At 36.1% G+C, this 23628-nt stretch overlaps 1 protein-coding gene across 1 annotated transcript; it reads right to left on the bottom strand.

Annotated features, from left to right (window-relative positions):
- Positions 1 to 17990: 17990 nt before the first annotated feature.
- On the bottom strand, positions 17991 to 19991 carry LOC128216224 (uncharacterized). The gene is made up of 2 exons (XM_052922795.1): positions 19678 to 19991; positions 17991 to 19392 (listed from the first exon to the last, which is right to left on the bottom strand). The coding sequence occupies exons 1-2, from the start codon at positions 19989 to 19991 to the stop codon at positions 18060 to 18062; spliced, it is 1647 nt and encodes a 548-aa protein (XP_052778755.1). The 3' UTR covers positions 17991 to 18059.
- Positions 19992 to 23628: the final 3637 nt, after the last annotated feature.

Genomic DNA, 23628 nt, shown 5'->3' with positions numbered 1-23628 from the left:
TTTGAAAAAAAATATTTTCAGCTAGCTATTTATTACTTTAATCATGTTCCTTTTATTTTGCTGTACACAAATCAATGGGATATGCGCCTATTTTCGGAATAAAATATGGCAAAGTTTATATTGTTGGCTTGTTTTGAAAAACATTGTGTCATTTGAATGTTCCATAATTATCAACCTATTGGTTCATTAAAATGGTCTAGCTCTGTACTTTAACTGATTTAATAACCAAATATTTACACCTCAACTTCCTTTCCTTAAATGAACTGCCTTTCGGCAATTGCGTTTATCAATCGATGAACGCAACATATTCGGATATGTTCGGATCGCAATTCATCGCATAACAATATACATGAAAACTATTGATCTTGTTATTGTTTGTAATGTGTCAGCAGGTCCCCTTTTTAACAATTCTTAAATGAAATAATGAACTATTGGTGTTTATATAAGGAAATAATTGCGGGGTTGATGTCATTATCGGGGAATGAACGCAATTGGGCTGGTCAAAATGTGTGTAGTCCGAAGAACTCCACGCGTACTTTGACCAGCCCAATTGCGTTCATATCCCCGATATTGACATCAACACCGCAATTCATTCCTTAAATGAAGTAACGACATATTAACATACAAGGGGTGCGTTTCAGAGACGATCGTTAAGGCGATCGTTAGCTGATTTTGGTAGTACGACCAAAATTACCGATCGGCACCGTTTCAGAGACACAACGTGCACCTGCTTTATCGTTAATTTTGCTCGTAAACCTACGACCGGTAAGAGGCACTCGTTAACTTAACGATCAAGATGGCGGATGAAGATTTTCTCCATATCAAAGTATACTTTTACTTTTTATCAACATTTGAGAGTTTAATATTGCGTATAGCATGTTCGCTGGTGTGGAATTTTCAAACTATGTCTAAAAATAGCTGAAAACAGTATGAACATGTTCTATTTCCGTCGTTCTGTCAAAAAAGGATTTTAACTGTAGAAGATGTAAGCTTTTTGTTATATCTATGTAATGTGCTGATATTGTGTACATCTAAAACATGGAATATGATGTAGAATTTGATTTGGTTTCATTGCTTTTTAATATGTCATGTTAAACATTCCTCTATTTCGGATGGTTTTTAATTCGGATGAATAAATGCCTGTACATATTTTGTTGTAATATTACCGGCATTTGTGGCATGTAGTCAGTGAATTATTAAACAGTGTTACCATTTTATCATGTCATGATATAACATAATTCTTCTTCTTATTTTTACACATCTACAACTGATGCTAAATATGTAAATATACTGTACAGTAATGTAAACAACACTGTCACAACAAACAAGTTGATTATTGGATACTTTAATACCATGGACTCTTTCAGGTGACTATGTAATCATTTAAGTTCACCTTTACTTGTAATTGAAACTTGTTTTAGTAAGGTATCCTATGGTTTATGTAGAACTTTGTAGTATTATGTACACTTTGTGAGTTTTCAACTGACAAAGGTTAAATCTTGTCCTTTTCAGTCATACCATTTATGCCAAGTGTACAATAAAAACTGAAATGAAAATTGCCAACAGAAGTGTCATGGTCTTGGTGGAAAATGCTGTGCTCTTCAGTTGACCTCTGTTTAATAATGGTATGGAAAAGGGAATTAAATTGTAATGTTGGTTTTATGAATAATAATGGAGGTATATTCAACATATGAACACATTGTCATAAGGACTTATGTAAGAAACTTAAACTTAAAACCATATTATGTATCTGCAGTTAATGCACAGGCTATGTACAGATGCTTATTGATATGCTATGTTTTCATTTTTTAGTGTTTGTTTACTTGTTAAATATTTGTTTTAGTTAATTATTTCAGGCTGGTGATAGAAAACTATCAGGAATGCTTCAAGCTGGCAATGGAGGGAAATGTAAAAGTAGGTAGGAAATGAAAAATGCAATAGGATATTAACCAATGTTATGAATAATACAATAAGATGAATTTTATATTAATTTGTTACAATGTTGGGCATCTTACTTTGAGCAGTTAACTGGTTCAATATACTTGTTATTTAACTTATATGAACATTAAACAAGAAATAAAATGTGACCAGAATGGTGTTTTTCATGTTTTCTTAAAAACCCTACTTATTTTTTTAAAAGACAATAATTTTCATAAAATATTCAAACAATTTCAGTTGAAATATGGGAATGTAAATTATGTGTTACTTGTAGTTTAACCATTAAAGGGCGTTATCAAAAAAGTATTATATTGTGCTGTATTAAACAATATTTTGTAACTTTTTGTCTTTTTCAGGACACTGAGAAATCACAAGGTTTCAAACATCTAGAATATGCTCACAGTCAGTCTTCTAGATACTCACCTTAAAGGTTTCCAGTGTGTTTTAGGAGACTTTTGTCAGAACAGAATTTTATACCTACATACACTGGAGATACCAGACCAAGCAGATAATTACAGATATATTGACACAGAATCTGAAATTAATTGCATATCCCAACACAACACAACATAAGACTTTTAACTGTTAAATAGGCAGTGAGGCATTTGTGTAACCTTCATTATTTGAAATGAAATTTCTTATATTTATTTTAAGTTTGACTTTGCATTTAAAAGCGATTAGCATTAGATTTTTCAAATATATATATATATATATATGTATATTATACAAATTCAACTGTGTATATCCAGTTGTACATGTTTGTGAATTATATAAGGCTTATCTTAATGATACATTTATTCAAACTTATTAATATATAGAAAACACACACTACAATGGCTGATCATGTAAACATTCATACTATCTTTTTATAGAATTTAAGTGAATCTTTCGATATTTCTGAATACATTTATTTTTTACTTTGACTGGCTCATGTATAAACACAGAATGCTACATAAAGTATATACTCCAGTGTATATCATAACATGATTGAAATAGATAATAGATAATGTTTGCATGAAACTCTGAACATTTAAACACTTTGACAATCTGCACCAGTTAAGATACTTTTTGTTGAATGTGTTTTGATGAGACGAACTTGTAAAATAGCTGTATTTCTTTTAGTAATTTTGTGTATTTGAAGCATGTCTGCAAATGTAGATTTTATCATGTATTTTGAATGAATCTGAAATACTGTTTATTTAACTGTTATTACAACGATTGACACAATAAAGATGGATTTATGAATTGTCTTCATACAAAAAATCCAACCAGTCAATGTATTTTCGAACTGTTTCCCAATACAATAACTCTTAACATAACAGTTTTGGTGCGTATGAACTTTACTCGTTATCTGAACTAAGGCCGGTTGTTGATGATCGGAATCAGTCATCATCATCCTCATCATTATCCACCGCACCTACCACAACCACAGACACCACCAACTTCACACCTTCATCGTCATCCACATCATCAATCATCAGCAACATCTACGCATCATCATCTCGTCATGATCATTGTCGTCATCGTCACATCATAATTAGTATCATTGCCGTCGTTGCATCATCATTATTATTATCATCATCTAAGTCGTCGTCGTCGCATTATCAATATCGTTGTCATCGCATCATCATTATAGTGTCGTTGTCACATTATTATTATTAAATCATCATTGCCGTTGTCGTCGCATCATCGTGACTATCATCATCAGCACCATGCTGCACGTTTGCATTTACTTTACACAACATTCATATTACGCATACTATAATATTTCACTTATCAAAGACGAATTTAAAGTAAAATCACCAGCCTGAAAAAAAACGTAATTTGTTGTTGTCCAATTTTCATAATAATTACACAAATATTAAAATGAGCGTCGAAACCCGCCACTGCCTCCATCACAAAAAATCCCGGATGACGATGTACTTAAGATACAATTGTAACATAAATAGCAGATGGGTAATCAGAATGGAGATCACGAGTTTGTATCATTTGTGTCAATCATTATAAAAAGGAGAGTTTCATTAATTGATTCACTTCAAGAGATTATCGGTATAATTATTATTATTATTATTAAAAAAGACAGGTGCGCTCATCAGGTCAAAGTGACGTAACGTCATTTCACTTCAGACTGGGTCACTCGCTTTAACGCTGTGCTTTATCGTTATTTTTTACGTACGACCGGAGAGTTTACGAGACGTTTCTGAAACGCCTTTATGATTATCGTTAAGTTGGTCGTTATTACGATCGTAAATTTACGATAATGGCAGATCGTAAAATCTATCTGAAACGCACCCCTGATATGTGCGGGTTTTACCGTTTATTTAATAAAAGACTCGATCAATTTATGCAAGATATCTGTCCTTTGACGATATCTTCACCATTTTAATATTCATATGTTTTGTTAATTACAGTGTGTGTATACCAAGTGATAAATTACGTCATAAATGCGACGTCGGACGGCAACATGTTGCTTAAAATGAAGACTTAAATTAAAGATAAGTTTTCTTTAACTACACAATTTATTATGAAATAAAAGGCAGTCTATGCCGCTTAAAGAACCCCGCATTTGTTTTATTACCGAAATTTGATAAGGTCATTAGTTTCATCAAACACTTCGACAAACCTGTTTCCAAAATAATGTTTTGACAGTGCTCCGTAAGACGGCCGTATTATGAAAAGGTTTTAAGAAACTAAACTCTCAATCAAACTCTTGTAAAAGACCGAACTAAGGCAAGGCTCCTTAAGCGGCAAAGACTGCGCTATATTTCATTTAAAATGGTAAAGAAATAGTAAAGTTAACTTTGTTTAAAATCTTCTTTCAAATCAAAATATTGCCTTCCGTAGACTTTATGACACAATTTATCACGTGGTATACACACACGGAGTAAGTTTGTGGTTTCCCTATGGACTTTCCATATTGTTTTACGATAGGTTTTCAAATTTAAAAGTTGTTATGGTTCCTGATAAGTGAATTTACTTTGTTGATAATTTGAAAGAGTTAGATATCATTTTACTTAAGAGTTTTGCTTTATTTTAAGACACTGTATCGCTGGTTATCAGTTTTCGACACTCAGCTAGATTAATTCAAACTGACAGTCTGAAGATTACACTTTATCTAGGCGTGATAGAGACACATTTACATGTAGTTTCATATTTATAGGTAAACATTTGATACATAATTATTGACAATTGAATAAATTCATGACTTAAATTGTGAATAGAATGTATGAAAATGAACAGATCTGAGTCATTTTTACGCCCAACCTCCCTGCCTTAGTCCTGTGTCGAATCTGAGGGCTCATGTGACCGCCCGTGCGCTTACCGCCGCTCGTTAAATACGAGTTCGGTTAAAGATGGTAAATTATCTTTCATTTTGAAGGTTTTCTTCATATTTTAAACTACCATTCAACTTGAATAATTGAAATGATATTAAAGTATACCTTGAGGAGAGAATAAAATACATTTAAGTAGAGCGCATAGCCGAAATCCAGCTTATCTCACTCAAGTTGGCTGAGATCTATACCGCTTGTCTAGGGCGATCATTGCGTAGAAGATGGCCTCGGAAGTGTTCACATTCATTAGTAGCAGTAATTCGTGTTAATTTGAAATAAAAACGCGATTCACTTGTAGTAAAATGTGAAGATTCTGAGATTGTAAACCGTTCATATACATCCAAGGTTGTTTTCGATGGAAAGTAGGCGAAGTGTTTTGGCATATTTTAGCATTGTTGTTTTTCGAGGACATCGTTGTTAGCGAAAACTGTCGAAGGTATCCGTTAATTTAAATGGTGAAACGGTATCGGTCAGATCCAAAATGATATCGAATTGTAACGTTGGGTGTTAATTGTTCTTGACATGTGTTTATTTAGAGCTATATACTAAAATTGAAGAAAGAAAAACATTCATCCCCGTGGGAAGTCCCATTAAGAAAACGTTCAGTCATTGTCCCCAGTTGGACCCTCCATTAAGAACACGTTTAGCAAAGGTGCCGCTTTGGACGTTCCATTAAAACACGTTCAGCCATTGTCCCCAGTTGGACGCTCCATTCAGAACACGTTAAATAAAGGTCTCCCGTTAGGCGCTCCATTCAGAACACGTTTAGCAAAGGTCCCACGTTGAACGCTCGATTCAAACACGTTCAACCACTGTCCCGCGTTGGACGCTCCATTCAAAACACGTTCAAGCATTGTCCCCAGTTGGACGCTCCATTAAGAACACGTTCAACCATTGTCCCCAGTTGGACGCTCCATTCAGAACACGTTTAGCATAGGTCCCACATTGGACGCTCAATTACACACGTTCAGTCACTGTCTCCCGTTGGACGCTCATTTAAAACACGTTCAACCACTGTCCCCCGTTGAACATCCATTAAGAACACGTTCAGTCACTGTCCCCCTTTATGCGCTCCATTAAGAACACGTTTAGCATAGGTCCCCCGTTGGACCCTCCATTAAAACACGTTCAGTCAAGGTCCCCCGTTGGACACTCATTAAGAACTTGTTCAGCCACGGTCCCAAGTTGGGTTGGACGCTCCATTAACGCTCCGTTGGGAGTCCCATTAAGAACACGTTAAGCCACGGTTCCCCGTTGGGCACCCAATTAAGTACAAGACCAGCCATTGTCCCACGTTGGGCGCCCAATCAAGTACACGTTTAGCCATAGCGCTCCGTTGGGCGCCCAATTAAGTACAAGTTTAGCCATGGTCCCCCGTTGGGCGCCTAGTAAGTACACATTCAGCCATGGTCCATCTTCGGGCGCCCCATTAAGTACACGTTCAGCCATGGTGCTCCGTTAGGCACCCAATTAAGTACACGGTCAACCATGATCCTCCGTTGGGCGCCCCATTAAGTACACGTCCAACCATGGGCCCCCGTTGGGCGCCCCATTAAGTGCACGGACAGCCACGGTTCCCCGTTTGGTGCCAAATGTGACAGGATGGAAAAATGTGCAGACATACTGGGGCTCGATACTGTGAAATGTGCTGTATTAAAGCTGTTCGTGAACTACCGAGGGGCTTTTGACAGTGCTTCATTAAAGCGTCTTTATGTGAACTACTATAAGGCATTGAACGGTGTTACTTAAAAGCGTTATGTAATCAACTTAAAGGCTTTAAACAGTGTAACCTTAAAACTTTAAATAATTAACTGCACTAAGGCTTTAGACGGTGTTACATTAAAGCTTACAATTTACTGCTGTAAGGCTTTATGCGGTGTAACCTTATAGCTTTAAATGAACTGCTCTACGGCTTTAGAAGGTGTTACCTTAAAGCTTTGAATGAAATGCTCTAAGGTTTTAGACGTTGTAACTGTAAAGAGTTGAATGAACAGCTGTACGGCTTTAGACGGTGCTTCATTTAAGCTTTTTGTGGAGCACTGTAAGGCATTGAACGGTATTACTTAAAAGCATCATGTAAACAACTTAAAGGCTTTAAACGGTGTAACCTTAAAACTTTAAATAATTAACTGCTCTAAGGCTTCAAACGGTGTAACCTTAAACTTTGAATGAACCGCTCTAAAGCTTTAGACGGGGTAACCTTAAAGCTGTGAATGAACTGCTCTAAGGCTTTAAACGGTGTTACCTTAAACTTTGAATAGACCGCTTTAAAGCTTTAGACGGTGTAACCTTAAAGCTGTGAATGAAATGCTCTAAGGCTTTAGACGGTGTAACCTTAAACTTTGAATGAACCGCTCTAGAGCTTTAGACGGTGTACCTTAAAGTTGTGAATGAACTGCTCTAAGGCTTTAAACGGTGTTACCTTAAAGCTTTTAATGGACTGCTCTAAGGCTTTAGACGTTGTAACCTTAAAGCTGTGAATGAACTGCTCTAAGGCTTTATGCGGTGTAACCTTATAGATTTAAATGAACTGCTCTATGGCTTTAGAAAGTGTTACATTAAAGCTTTGAATAAACTGCTCTACGGCTTTAGAAGGTGTTACATTTAAGTCTTTAAGGAATTGCTGTAAGTCTTTAGACCGTGTAACCTTAAAGCATTGAATAGACCGCTCTAAAGCTTTATATGGTGTAACCTTAAAGCTTACAACTAACTGCGCTAAGGCTTTAAACGGTAAATTATATGAATATTGAGAAAAACATAAGAAAGAAATATGCAGACAATTGTTTTTAACTGGTTCAATCCCTCTGGGCAAACAGTAAATCAATATGTGTATTGATAAGTGAGTAAATATATAACCAACTCATTGACATGAGCAAACAAACGAATGATAACATGTGGACATCTTATCAGAGTTGTATGCATTTGGCTGGTACATGTAATTGCTTTCGTGCGAAGATTAAAGAGTTAAAACATGTTAAACTTATGGTGAAAAGTATTATGGACAGCATGTGCATTACACCATGACATCATATTAGTTCATTTAAAACTGTAAAAAATAAAAGCACTCTAAAATTGGTGGAAAAGCCCGCCATCAAATCCATTTAATGTGAATGCAAATAAGGGCACGAATTAAGATTGCAAGCTTATAATTTTACTTGGCAATGGAGGCATTTGTCAGTTCCTTGTTTGCAGTATATGTAAGCGGTTAGTTCCGAATTTGCAATACATGCATGCGGTCAGTTCCGTGTTAGAAATATATGTATTCGGTCAATTCCGAGTTGGCAGTGCATGTATATGTATGCAGTCAGTTCCGAGTAGGTAGTACGTGTATGCTCTCAGTTCCGAGTTGGCAATCCATGCAGTTCCATTATGGCCGTATATCAATGTTGTCAGTTCCATGTCGGCCGTATATGCATGTTGTCAGTTCCATTATGGCAGTATACAAATGTTGTTATTTCCACGATGGCCATACATGTATGATTTTAGTTCCATTTTGGCCGTATATGCATTTTGTCAGTTCCATGATGGCAGTATATGCATGTTGTCATTTCCATGAGGCCCGTATATGCAGGTTGTCAGTTCCATGATGGCCGTATATGAATGTTGTCATTTCCATGAGGCCCGTATATGCAGGTTGTCAGTTCCATGATGGCCGAACATGCATGTTGTCATTTCCATGAGGCCCGTATATGCAGGTTGTCAGTTCCATGATGGCCGTATATGAATGTTGTCAGTTCCGTTATGGCCTTATATGAATGTTGTCATTTCCATGAGACCCGTATATGCAGGTTGTCAGTTCCATGATGGCCGTATATGCATGTTGTCATTTCCATGATGGCCGTATATGAATGTTGTCAGTTCCAATATGGCCTTCTATGTATGTTGTCAGTTCCATGATGGCCGTATATGTATGTTGTCAGTTCCATTATGGCCGTATATGAATGTTGTCAGTTCCATTATGGCCTTATATGTATGTTGTCAGTTCCATTATGGCCTTATATGAATGTTTTCAGTTCCATTATGGCCGTATATGTATGTTGTCTGTTCCATGATGGCCGTATATTCATGTTGTCAGTTCCATGATGGCCGTATATTCATGTTGCCAGTTCCATGATGGCCTTATATGAATGTTGTCAGTTCCATGATGGCCGTATACTCATGTTGTCAGTTCCATGATGGCCGTATATTCATGTTGTCAGTTCCATGATGGCCGTATATTCATGGTGTCAGTTCTAAGATGGCCGTATATTCATGTTGTCTGTTCCATGATTGCCGTATATTCATGTTGTCAGTTACATGATGGCCGTATATGAATGTTGTCAGTTCCATGATGGCCGTATATTCATGTTGTCATTTCCATGATGGCCGTATTTGGATGCTGTCATTTTCATGATAGGCGTTTATCTATGCTGTCATTTCCATGATAGGCGTATATGCATGTTGTCAGTTCAATGATGGCCGTATATTCATGTTGTCAGTTCCATGACGGCCGTATATTCATATTGTCAGTTCCATGATGGCCGTATTTGGATTCTGTCATTTCCATGATAGGCGTTTATCTATGCTTTCATTTCCATGATAGGCGTTTATGTATGTTTTCAGTTCCATGATGCCCGTATATGCAGGTTGTCAGTTCCACGATGGCCTTATATTCATGTTGTCAGTTCCATGATGGCCGTTTATGCATGTTGTCAGTTCCATGATGGCCGTATTTGGATGTTGTCAGTTCAATGATGGCCGTATATGTATGTTGTCAGTTCAATGATGGCTATATGCATGTTGTAAGTTCCATGATGGGCGTATATGAATGTTGTCAGTTATATGATGGGCGTATATGGATGTTGTCAGTTCAATGATTGCCGTATTTGTATGTTGTCAGTTCAATGATGGCTATATGCGTGTTGTCAGTTCCATGATGGGCGTATATGTATGTTGTCAGTTCCATGATGGGCGTATATGTATGTTGTCAGTTCCATGATGGGCGTGTATGTTTGTTGTCAGTTCCATGATGGGCGCATATGTATGTTGTCAGTTCAATGATGGCCGTATGGCGTATATGCATGTTGTCAGTTCCATGATGGCTATATGCCTGTTGTTAGTTCCATTATAGGCGTATATGTATGTTTTCAGTTCAATGCTGCCCGTATATGTTTGTTGTCAGTTCAATGATTGCCGTATATGCATGTTGCAATTCAATGATGGCCGTATATGTATGTTGTCAGTTCGATGATGGCCGTGTATGTATGTTGTTAGCGCAATGATGGCCGTATATGTATGTTGTCAGTTCAATGATGGCCGTATATGTATGTTGTCAGTTCAATGATGGCTATATGCGTGTTGTCAGTTCCATGATGGGCGTATATGAATGTTGTCAGTTATATGATGGGCGTATATGGATGTTGTCAGTTCAATGATGGCCGTATATGCATGTTGTCAGTTCAATGATGGCTATATGCGTGTTTTCAGTTCCATGATGGGCGTATATGTATGTTGTCAGTTCAATGATGACCGTATATGCATGTTGTCAGCTCAATGATGGCTATATGCGTGTTGTCAGTTCCATGATGGGCGTATATGTATGTTGTCAGTCCAATGATGGCCGTATATGTATGTTGTCAGTTCAATGATGGCTATATGCATGTTGTCAGTTCCATGATGGGCGTATATGAATGTTGTCAGTTATATGATGGGCGTATATGGATGTTGTCAGTTCAATGATTGCCGTATTTGTATGTTGTCAGTTCAATGATGGCTATATTGGTTCCAAGTTGGCTGTACCCGTACACGGGTTAGTTTCAAGTGTGCAGTACAGGTATGCGGTCAGTTTAAAATTGTCAGTTTATGTATGCTTTCTTTTCCGAGTTGGCTGTACATGTATGATGCCAGTTCCGAGATGGCAGTACACGTATGTGGTCAGTCTTTAGTTGGCAGTATATGTATGCGGTCAGTTGTGAGTTGGCTGTACAGGTATGCAGTCAGTTCCAAGTTGGCAGCGCAGGTATGCAGTCAGTTGTGAGTTGGCAGTAAATGTATGCCGTCAGTTTCGAGCTGGCGGCGCAGGTATGCGGTCAGTTGTGAGTTGGCTGTAAATGTATACCGTCAGTTGTGAGTTCGCTGTACATGTATGCGGTCAGTTTTGTTTTGGCAGTACTTTCATGCGGTCAGTTCCGAGTTAGCCGTATATATATATATATATATATGCAGTCAGTTTCGAGATAGCAGCACAGGTATGCAGTCAGTTGTGAATTGGCTGTAAATGCATGCGGTCAGATTCTAGTAGGCAGTACATGTATGCTTTCCATTCCGAGTTTGCTGTAAAGGTATGGATTCAGTTGTGAGTTGGCTGTACATGTATGCGGTCAGTTTTGTTTTGGCAGTACTTCCATGCGGTCAGTTCCGTGTTGGCCGTATATATATGCAGTCAGTTTCGAGATAGCAGCACAGGTATGTGGTCAGTTCCGACTTGGCAGTTCATGCATACTTGTCAGTTCCGACTTGGCAGTACATGCATGTGATCAGTTCCGACTTTGCAGTACATGCATGTGGTCAGTTCTGACTTGGAAGTACATGTATACTTGTCAGTTTGAAACAGGCAAAATATCAAATGTATATTTTTCATTGTGTTGAAAGTTTAGCCCGCTGTCAGTCTCAAATCGAACGTCAGCGCGCGCAGGGCTTGGGTAACGACGCCATTTCCGAAATGACGTTACGTGTGCATACAAATATGCGTTTTTTTCTAAAACAAATAATTAAATGACATCTCCATTTTTAGGCATTTAATAAAATAAGAAAAAACCGTTTCCAGTAAATAGCAATATACCCTGTGATCACCAAAAGTAAATATTTCACTCGAGGCTTCGCCATCATCATCCTCATCCTCATCCTCATCATCATCCTCATCATCATCCTCATCAACATCATCATCATCATCATTATCATCATCATCATCATCATCATCATCATCATCATCATCATCATCATATGTTTATGAAACAAAACAATACACGTAACTCAAATCAACAAGCCACATCTTTCCGATATTTTTCAATGTCATAATATATACAAAATATATATATATACATCTTTTCTCAAACATAAATGCATTAACAACTCTGTACAGATTTTAACGCTTAATTTCTGATGACATTTAACACATTGTTTGGGAAAAAACATATTAGTGTTTGAGTCACGTCTTTGAAGAAGACAGGCTTATTAGAATCGATGGCCTGAAAGTCATTAACTGTCAAAAAGACATATCGCAATTTAGTATCTATATAATATAATAGACCTTAAGGCCCAACTCTGTTTAAAAGGGACTCACTCATGGTTTGTAAAATGCACTTTTTTAATTATGAAATAAAGTGTGGCAAATCATAAGGAGTGTTAAAAGAAAAGAAAAGAAAAAAAGAGCCTGAACCCTTCAGCAAATGTTGATATTTGCTCAAATATCGTCTTTGAAGACCACACTGTCGTAATGCAGTTAAACATTCATAACAGCTATGGGGTGTTGCGTGATTTGTTGATTGTCATGTGATGTTATCAATGTATCCCTAACAGGTCAACATATCCTCATCATTTGTTAAAGTCCAGGTGGCAGTGTGGACTACTCGGTCTACTTTTACTTTACGGGCGTGGGTTTCAACCCCACTAAAGTTAAACTTCTTGTTTATGCTATATCTGTATTTCATAGAGTAAAATAATGATAAAATAAGTGTTTTCAGATGCATTACCGGGAAAATTAATTGTTGGTCCAAAAACATAGGCGAGTCACTTTAAAGTGGCACTCAGTAAAAAATAATGTCCTAGTCAGAGCGTTGGTAGAGTAAACAGAAATATACAGAAATATACATGAAGCACATTAAATGAGTCTTATCTTGCATGTTAATTGCTCAATTAACGATAAAATATACAGTCGAACACCGTTGGCTCGAACTCGTTTGGCTGGAATTCCTCGTAGGCTCGACCTAGATGTTACTGACCGATTCTTTATACTGAAAGTAAACCATCCCGCTTAGCCCGCATTGTCTTAGGCTCGAGGTATTTCCGCCGGTCCCTTGGAGTTCGAGCCAACGGGTTCGACTGTATAGGATATATATTTATTGGTGCCTGACGTTAATGTTAAATGTCGATGTCTGTCGGTCAACATATAAAATTGGTATACTTTAAGTATTTGTTGGCTGATTTCTAATACGTTCAAAAAATAACAACCGATAACACATCATACATAAAATTATGAACAGTTTGAATATTAACGCCATATTTTGCAATCTTTGAAGGGCCCAATAAAAACATTTTAAATTATTTTCGGTAAAAATAAAAGTGTTTTATTTTCTGGACACAAAATCCTTTCAATTGATATTGATATAATATGACGTCATCAGACAACTGTAATTCACATCTGTTTGGGTCGAATACATTTCTAAGGTTGTCTTATAAACCAGAAGAGAAAATAAATGTACAGTCGAAAACCGTTGGCTCGATAGCCCAGGGATCGGACGAGCTTCGCGAATATCGAGCCAAGCGCGCATCCTTACAAAGAGTAAAACAAAATTGGTTCTCAACGTTCAGTTCCAGCCAACGAGGAAATCGAGCCCAGCGATATCGAGCGAACGGGTTTCGTTTGTATGATTTATTAAATATTTCTTACGAATGGTATAAACCTGAAATATATACCAAGAAGAGCAAGTTTTGCCGTTTTAACATGATGTCGATTATAGGACAAATTCCATTAACGGATTCAATGGGAGCGGACCCGGCGCCCCAGCCGCCTAAAATCGCCAAAGGTAACTTTTTATTTAAATAAAGGAGGTAAAGAGTATATAAAAACGTCAAAAATGCTCCATTTCGGCCTAGAACTTGTGAACATTTTCTAGGGGGCTGGCCTCCCAACCCCTTCAACATTTTAATTTTGAAGGGGCGCAAGTCAAACGGTTACGAAATATCCAATCCTGGGTTCACCCCTGCTTTCCACTTTAAGAAATGTCTGACGCTTTTCATTACTTCAAAATCACAGACAAGAAACATAGAAGAACAGCACAAAACTCCACAAACAGCACAGTGCAAACATACTATATATATATAAAAAATAGGTATGTTTATCAAGAATTCTTAGGTACCGCCTTGGAACGGACAGTAAAATGTAAATTTACTGGGGATTTAAACCAGATTAAACCTCGCTCATATCCCAACAATCCTTAATAAAGATAAAACGCAAAAGTTAAATCTTATCAAAGTATGCATTAACTTGAGGAAAAAACTTATCAATAAAACAAATAATAATAAACGTAAACTTAAGGTAAACTCCAAGTACTGCTATGATTAGAGATCCCAACTCTATCTGCAGACGGAGGGAAGCCATTCAGAGCACCTAATGCAAAAACTGTTCAAAGGTACGATGCAGTCATTGTAAGAAACTGTAAATAGCAAGTATTTAGTACATTTGAGGTTATTTCTGTATCTGGTTGCTGCGCATAAGAATATGGAATTTGCAGTTATAAAGCATGAATTAAATGTGCCACACAAGTTTCAAGGTTAACTATGCACTGGACGAAGGACACTTTATATCGCAACAAAAACATAGACACTTTAGATGTGCATTAACATATCTATATTATCGAATGCTGGTTAATCGCCAGCGAAATGAGTTGATATTCTACTTTGCTTTGACCACAAACACCATTTCCATGCGATTCTGCAACGATCAGATCCTCAATACACGCTTCACAATATTGGAATGGAGGTATCTAAAAGTAGTATTGTTTGAGTATAATTCATGTGTAAATACTTTCGATTGAAATAATAGTGCCACTTTAAGGTTACTCGCAAGTAACATTACAAACATTTTAAGTAAACATTGCTTATATTCTAAATTAAATTTATACGACTAGTGCTAGGAAACTGCTCCATAAGAATACATAATTTAACCTCAGCCCAGTTATTAGAGCATTATCACAGGTGACATATTCAATCTCGACATAACTTGAAACTCGTTAATTGCATATATCAAAAGTCATTCATTCCCGTACGTCGATGGCTTTTATGGCCTTAAGCATAATAAATCTGCGAGAAGGGCGATTTTATTCGGCAGTTGTCAGAAAAGATAAATCGAAATATTTAAATACAATCTATTTAAAACTGCAAATTGTGTCGTATTGATAAAAAACAGAGGAGTCTATCATTGGGAATACTTAATTTAACGATCTATCCGCGAAGTTTTTGTAAGCTTATTAATCTAAATAAGAACAAGTTCGATGACTGAAAGGAAGCTTGGATAAGCTTTCGATGAAGGAATTGATAGTGTATTGAAATGAGGGATATATTACTTAATGTCCTAGGCCAGTATTCAGTATTGATCTGATCCTTATAGCCTTAGACACGCATCAGTCCATTCAGCCTATTGGTCAGCTAAAAGTACAGGCCAATCAAAAAACGTAGTTTGCATTCTTAAATTAAAGGTCACTCTAAGGTACTTATTGAATACAGCCCCTGTTCTAAAGATAGAAAGTAAAAAAAAAGTGTACCATTGATTTTTTATATATTGAAATATTTTAATGAAATTCAATTTAAGAGAAGTTCAGAACAGTTAAATTTTCAAAATTGACAAAAAAAATGATTTTTTAATGATTTTTTGAAAATCGTTACCAACACTTAAATGAAAAACTGGTTAATTGGCCTAAAACAGTTGTAAGATGTTATTAGCCAGCTATAAAACTGTTTTCTGTAACTCTTTTGTGTAATCATGGTAGTAAAAATTCTATTTAACCATCTTAGGAAAAAACAATGGGAAGATAGTTGTCTATGAAAAGCATTAAATGATACATTTTATATATAGAATTTAGTGAATTGTCAACTTGGAAATGAAAGTTTCATTAATTTTGCAGCTTTCATGGACTTTGCACTTTTCAATTTTGATTTTAAATGTTACTATATCTTTAACAAGAGAGAAACAAACAAAATAAATTATTGGAATCACATTTTTTTTTAATTTTCTACTTATAGTATGAAAATAAAATGATATATGTCATTTTGAAATCTTAGCAACAATATTAGTATATTAGTATTACTTTACTAACCAAACACTTCCTTTTATTACATTAAATGTTGATACCAGAATGATGTTATTACAATTGTTGAAAACTAAAGCATTAATGTTTAAGTTCCATTTATCTAAAATATTACCGTATTTTATTTTATTTCACTAAATTAGAATACTGGTTCTTTAAGAAAACAAATCAGTATCCATATAAGACTAAAACGTCATGAATACATAATTTTGTGTTAATATAAGCTTTTCATAATGTCACTTACAATCATCAGTATCAAATTCAATCACACAGAGTAGATATATTGAAACACATCCCTTTAAGCAAACTTTTAAATATTCGTCCAAAATAGTTGATGTCCGAAATATATACACACTTGAATTTTCAGGTTTTATTGTTATTGAGCATTTCTACAGTAAAATACCAAAATAAGTATTTTTCACAAAAATATGCAAACTATAACACTAAAAAAACTTATTATACACAAAATTATTCACTAATAAGCCTAAAGTCAATGGTTTCTTTTATCCCAATGTTTCCGAACAGGTTTATAAAATAGTCAATTTTAAATAGTTTACAGTCCATTAATGTGGATTTGTTTTGCATTTCTTGGAATAATTGGTATGAAACTACACTTCTATTATATATTTGCATTGGTGCAGAATCTTCAACCCATTTTTAACAAAATCTAAAACTTAAAAAAAAATTTGATACCAATAATGTCTAATTGGGTTATAGGCAGACAAATATTTTTCTCGTCTGATATTTATTCGTGAAAGTATTCTGATTTTTTCCTCATTGAGGTCATTGTTCGAAACAAGTGTTTGGATATCCAGTATAATGCTGAATGTGAATATTACTAATTAGAAGAAACAAAAAGAAAACATTTGCAATTTCTACTATTTTGAGTCTGATTTAACAATTTAAGCCACATGTTTGGAAATAAATACAATTACTTATTGAAATAACCCTTTCGGAACAGGTGATTGTACGACATGCTCGTTGATAGGAAGGTCGCTAAGAGAAAGCACATCACTTTCAATTTGAGCGAAAACTTTATTTATCAAAGAAGCCTCTGATTAGAAGATATAACAGCTTTATTTTTATTTTACAAAACCAGTAAATCATTTACATGGGATGTATTTATGTTCCTTACTGTAATAAAGTACCAAATGTTCATGTTAATTAGTGCCTTAAATTCCCAGTACTTCATATTTTATATCTCAAACCTTTTTCCATTATTTCTTTACGATCAAATATTTTATCATTTATTTCTCAAAAACGTTTCCCATTGTTTCATCATGATTACATTTTTCTTTTTTAAACACAAAACTTTTTTGTTCGGATGATATATATTATGTTCAACACTTTCTCATATTCATGGTTACAAGGTTTGGAATTCATAGTATACTGATTACTTTAAAATGGCATGAAATAGGTTTGACGTAGATTCATTTTCATTTGTATATACAATTAGTTCCTGTTCACAAAATTTTAATTCACCAAACAGTCATCGCTTAAAATATATAAACCACTTTATTACTGACACAAACTAATATTTTCCATTTCTATACATTTATGCAAGATATAATACACACTGTTGATATGGTTTACTAACAAATATCAACTTCTAGAAAACATTGCTTGCATTGAACAATAAATATCAGCCATACTTGGATACTAAGTTCAAAACACTCGTTCACATCTTCTGTCAAGGTGTTAATACCTGAATCTGATTTGCTTTCATTCAATTCAACTTGACAACAGTTATGTTGTCCTGCAGAAGATTCCCAACAATGAGGGTGGACGTTTGTTCACTAAACCATACTGACCGAGGGTTATACAGTCCATCTGCCTCCCTGGCCACTGTGGCCAGCTTATGTCTCCCCTCCTTGTCTACCTGCATTACAGTGCGAAACCCCAGCCCACACACAAACACATGACCACTTTGGCTGACACATAGTGCAATTGGATATTCTAGTTCAGGATCTTTTATTGTAGAAATTACTTGGCCTGTTTTATCAAGTGTTCCTAACTCAGAATAATCAGAGTTCGTAACAAAAATTCTCTCCCCACAAGCAGAGATAGCACAACTGTACACAGCCTTACCACCAGAAAAGTCCTGATATATCTTCTTAATGAGTCTTCCGACCATATTGTACATGTACAGACCATCAATGGAGCCAACATATAGCTGGCCATTGTGGTGCGCGATTGAGCAACAGTAATGGTGGATGGTGAATTTTCTCATTGCTTGAAGCTTCCCTTTGGTTACTGCCAGGAAGTGAACCTCATTTTTGTCACTAACAGCTACAGCTACATTATTATCTGTGGTGTGACACAAGTGTTCAGGAGTAGCAAGCAGATCACAGTGAGCAATGACCTCGAACTGCCTGTTCAGTAGCTTCACTCTGTCATTCGTATAGTCAGTCAAAACCATTTCTCCACTGGGCAACTCACAGATACCTGCAATATAGCATTGTTTCTTGTCCTTCTCTATCCTAACGTTAAAATGACTTGAACTCTGAGCCGTACCCACATAAATGGAAGGAACACGTTCAACATTGCCAAGGCGGCTCATTTTTCTCAAAAGTTGCAATACACTTTCATCAGATTTATACTTCACTCCTTCTTTTCCCCGTATTTCCTCCACAAAATACCTGGCTTCACTCAATTTAGACTGGCATTTCATGAATCCAATGAAAGAGCTGGTCTCCTTTTTGTATGCCATATGCTGCAGCTTCTCAATCATGATACTGAGTTGGTCGTCCATGTAAGAACAGATTTCTAAATCATCCTTTATAGACTTCTCTAAATCTTTCATTATGCTATCCAACTGTTCAACTGTCCGTTCCTCCAGCGTGTCTAAGATCTGGTTAATTTCGTCGCGGAGAGCCTTAATTATAACTATGATGTTCTCATAGGAGTCCCTCAGTGAGGCTTGATAATTCATCCTGGAATTAGTGAGCTTATACAGCCTGCTTTTAATCTTGTCCACTGCAGCTGGCAGCTGCTTAAACTCTGTTGTCTGCAGGAAGCCCTTGGCCAGGTCAGGCAGATGACTGATACTGCTACACAGTCTGTAATACGTGATTGATTATATCATCATTTCATGAAAGAAACAAAAAGAGGCATATCTGCTTATCAACATATTCATGAAATAGTGCAAGATTTTGCGTTGATGCATTGTTTCTTTTTTTTTTCATAGTGGCAAGAAAAATGTATCTGGCTCTGAGATGGGAAAATGAATTCTTTTGCCTTACCTTTAACATTGTCAAACACAGCAAACACACAAAATGGTGAAAAAAAATGTTTATTTACATGTTACTTAACTAATATTATCAGACCCGTGGTTAAGCTCTCACCTGTGGTTTAGGGCCACACATACACTGCAGCACAATTCCTGATGGTCATCACAGTGGTCCTCCAGCTCTTTGCCATGCTGGTCACATTTGTCTATGGAGAACCCCGCCCACTTCTGTATCTCTCCACGCCCGTACACAACATGCTTCTTGAAATACTCTCCATGAATCCCATCACACTTGTCACACAGATAGTGTTCACAGTCCGGACAGAAGTGCTGGGCTTCAGTGTTCAGGTCATTTTCCTCACACTTGGAACAACCGTAGTCGTGAATCAGGTCAGATCCCTTGTAAAAGTATGAACCTCCAGCAGCCATTTTGTACAGGTTCAATAAGCCTTCACTTGCAAAAAGATAACTTTAAGTCTTACAACTCACATATGTGTGGACCGCCATTGCCGTGACAAGTTTAAACTGGTTAAGTGATAGTGGGTATATTTTCCTTTGCACTTTAAGAAACCGGGACGTGGAATTCTTCGTTTATCTATTTTGTCAGCAAGATAAGCGTATCGCAAACACTATGAAATTTAAACTTTTAAAGATGCATTCTTACACTAAAAAACGATTTACCACAATTAATAATATTGTTTTAATATTCCAAAAAGGATGAATACATCATGAAAACAATTTTATGTTTTATGAAGAATGACCTTAAGAGACGAATAGTAGATCACAGTAAATCTTTAAGCATTCACCAATCATTTAATAGTTTTGCCCTTTCTGCTATTAAAACACGATTAGGTTTAACACTCAAAATTTATGTTTATCATGCATGAGTTTGTATTGATATTGAATAAAAGTGTCAGAGTAATAAGGAATAGGAATAGAAAATTTTAATAAAAATGTTTTTTTAGTGCAACATCATCACCAATATTTGAATATCTGAATTTAACAAAACTAGGCACTTTAAAACTGTCTCAGATCGATTTTTTTATAAAACACTCTGGAAGAAAACAATGAGAAGAGCTGCTACTGAAGGCCTTAGTTGTCAAATTTATTTTAGTCCATAAAAAAACGTTAGTGATTCATTTTCATTATTAAAATTTAAAGGGAGGTTAGGTTGTGACCTAAAGATCACATTGTTATGGTTCTTAAAAAAGGTACATACACATATTGCTTTGTTCATATTATTCAGATCTAGCATCTAGAATAGGAAAAATAAAATACACACTGTACTTCCATTGAGGTTGCTTGTTGCTGAAGAGAAAACACAGCGGAAAAGTTTTTTGAAGCTTTTGTGACTATTTTCATATGATACAGATCCTTCATCTTTGATAGCTTATTGAAATACGAACTTTCCATTTCCACTAAGGCTTCTTGAAACTATTTGTCAGTAGAGGGTTTTCAAAAACTGATCAAGGATGATGCACCTGACGCGCCCCCACCAGCTTTGATGTTTAGAATTGATTACTCTAGGCTTGAGTAGAGAACTCAGTAGGGTTCAATCTAAATATATGATATATGCATATCTTAAACAAGTACTCAAAGTTTCATTTTAATATCTTTAACAATTATTTAGTTATGGATATGGTAAATATTTTGAATGACAGGACAAGGCTGGCGCTATGCACGGGTGTAAATAAACTTTACATTTGGTTCCCGGAAGGAAGCTTATGCGTCGAGGCCCCTGTCCTATATATATATATATATATATATATATATATATATATATATATATATATATATATATATATATATATATATATATATATATATATATATATATATATATATATATACGAACCCTTAATATTCAACATGTACGTGATGGTTAAACGGACCCCGTACTAGAAACGTATACGGGGTGGATAAACGGACCGCATATACACAACTTGCTCTGGAACCCGTACAAACAACGTGTATTTGGTAGATAAACGGACCCCGTACACACAACGTGTATTTGGTAGATACACGGACCCCGTACACACAACGTGTATTTGGTAGATAAACGGACCCCGTACACACAACGTGCATTGGGTGGATAAACAGACCTCGTACCGTGCACACAACGTGTATTGGGTAGATAAATGGACCCCGTACACACAAGTATACGGGGTGGATAAACGGACCGCATATACACAACTTGCTCTTGAACCCGTACAAACAACGTGTATTTGGTAGATAAACAGACCCCGTACACACAACGTGTATTTGGTGGATAAACGGACCCCGTACACACAACATGTATTGGGTGGATAAACGGACGCGGTACATGCGACGTGTACGGGATTATTAAAGGGCCGTGCATATGCAACATGTACGGGATGGATATATGGACCCAGACATGCAACGTGTACGGGATGCATATACGGAACCCGTAAATGCAACGTGAACTGGAAGGGTATACCGACCCCATACACGCAACGTTGTGTTAACGGAATTGAACTACGGATCCTGTACAACGTGAACTGGATGGGGATACGGATTCCGTACACGCAACGTCAATATCAGTCAGCACTATTGATAGGACTTTAAAAATAGTGAACTAGTCCATTTAAGATTTCATTTAGATCAGCAGAGACTTGTATTGGCGACATAGCTGTGTGTATTGCCTTTAAAATGCCTTTGTAAATAAATCGAGAGTTGCAATACTTACTTTTGAATCAATAATCATTTCAAGTTTTAAAGGGGTACACTATAGGTTGGTGCAATATTAGTTTTCATTAATGCAGCATTATGTTGAACTCATTTGACTTTAATGATTAAAACACATATGTGTACATATTACTAGCGATATTTTGGCGCCATTTAAGGGCCACGTAGCTATAAATAAAAAAACAACAACATATTTTATATTTTATAAGGGGTAATAATAATTTAACTTTTTTTATTTGATCCGTTTGTCAAATGAGATTAACATAATTCTTCATTAACTATAAAAAATGTTTTTGCATCAACCACTAATGTGCGCCTTTAATAAACAGAGCATATATCAAGTTTTTTTTTTCACTTAATAACATCTCTGCTTGAATCTTCCACCTATGACGACGATCCTTACATGAACGGTTGATCTGGGTGTCCAGTGAAAATAGTAAACACATAACTGACTCTTGTAGTTGTAGTAAAGGTATTCAATCTTCTTTTAGGCACATGGACAAAACGGACCGTATATTATGTATTTATTTTCGCATTAAAGAGACAATAGTTAATCTGTATACATACATACTCATACCAGATATATAACATATGTGAATAATATTTTAAAATCAACAGTGATATAGTTGAATAACATGCGCACGATAAACTTTATAACTTTGTAGCAAAAAGCAAGCGTAACACGTAACGTATAAATGTTTATGTATGTTTAAGCAAATATGATTCTCGTATTATATTGAACAATTTTTATCCATGTTAATACTTACACGAAAAAGGTTAACACAGTTAACACAGTTCTATTAATGATCTTTTTTTGTCACTTGTAAGTGGAGGTATTTTTTTATTTATCGTTCATTGATGACAAGAAGAGTGTCTTTATATCCGACAACGAGAGAGGAAGTACGGCTGATGAAGTACAAAGCAGTAAGTTCGTACAATCCATCTTGTTTCTTTGCCAGTGTGGCCAACTTCGTTATATCGTCCTTGTCAACCTGCAGAACTGTGTTGGAGTTTTAGTAGCAGACGAAAACGTATCAAGCAGTTGTCGCGTGTACTCCGTAAGGTCTCCTCATGTCAGGATCAATAAATGTGGCTAGCTTGTTGCCAAGGTTGTCCAGGGTGATAAGTTGATTGTTTGATTTGTTTGTATTGTAGATAGCCTTCCCGTCGTTACTGAGGGCAATTCTCAACACCGTGTATTCACCGATCTTGTCCTCGTACAGCTTCTTAACCACCTCCCCTTCCATTGTATAGACGTACAGCGCGGTGCCTGATGAAATGTAAAAAAAATGTTTCCATGATGAGCTGCGCCGTAACATCTACGGGTGAAACTTAATTCTCGCGTCACAAATGTCCCTTT

The sequence above is a fragment of the Mya arenaria genome, chromosome 14 (assembly GCF_026914265.1).
Source record: "Mya arenaria isolate MELC-2E11 chromosome 14, ASM2691426v1".
NCBI lineage: Eukaryota > Metazoa > Mollusca > Bivalvia > Myida > Myidae > Mya > Mya arenaria.
Note: the sequence above shows the minus strand (reverse complement) of the source record. Positions and strands in the feature narration are given on the sequence as shown.

Coding starts and splice junctions, on each gene's coding strand:
- LOC128216224 (XM_052922795.1), bottom strand. CDS start 19,991: ATGGCTGCTGGAGGTTCATACTTTTACAAGGGATCTGACCTGATTCAC. Junction 19,393..19,677: donor TGTGTGGCCCTAAACCACAG/GTGAGAGCTTAA, acceptor CACGTATTACAG/ACTGTGTAGCAGTATCAGTC.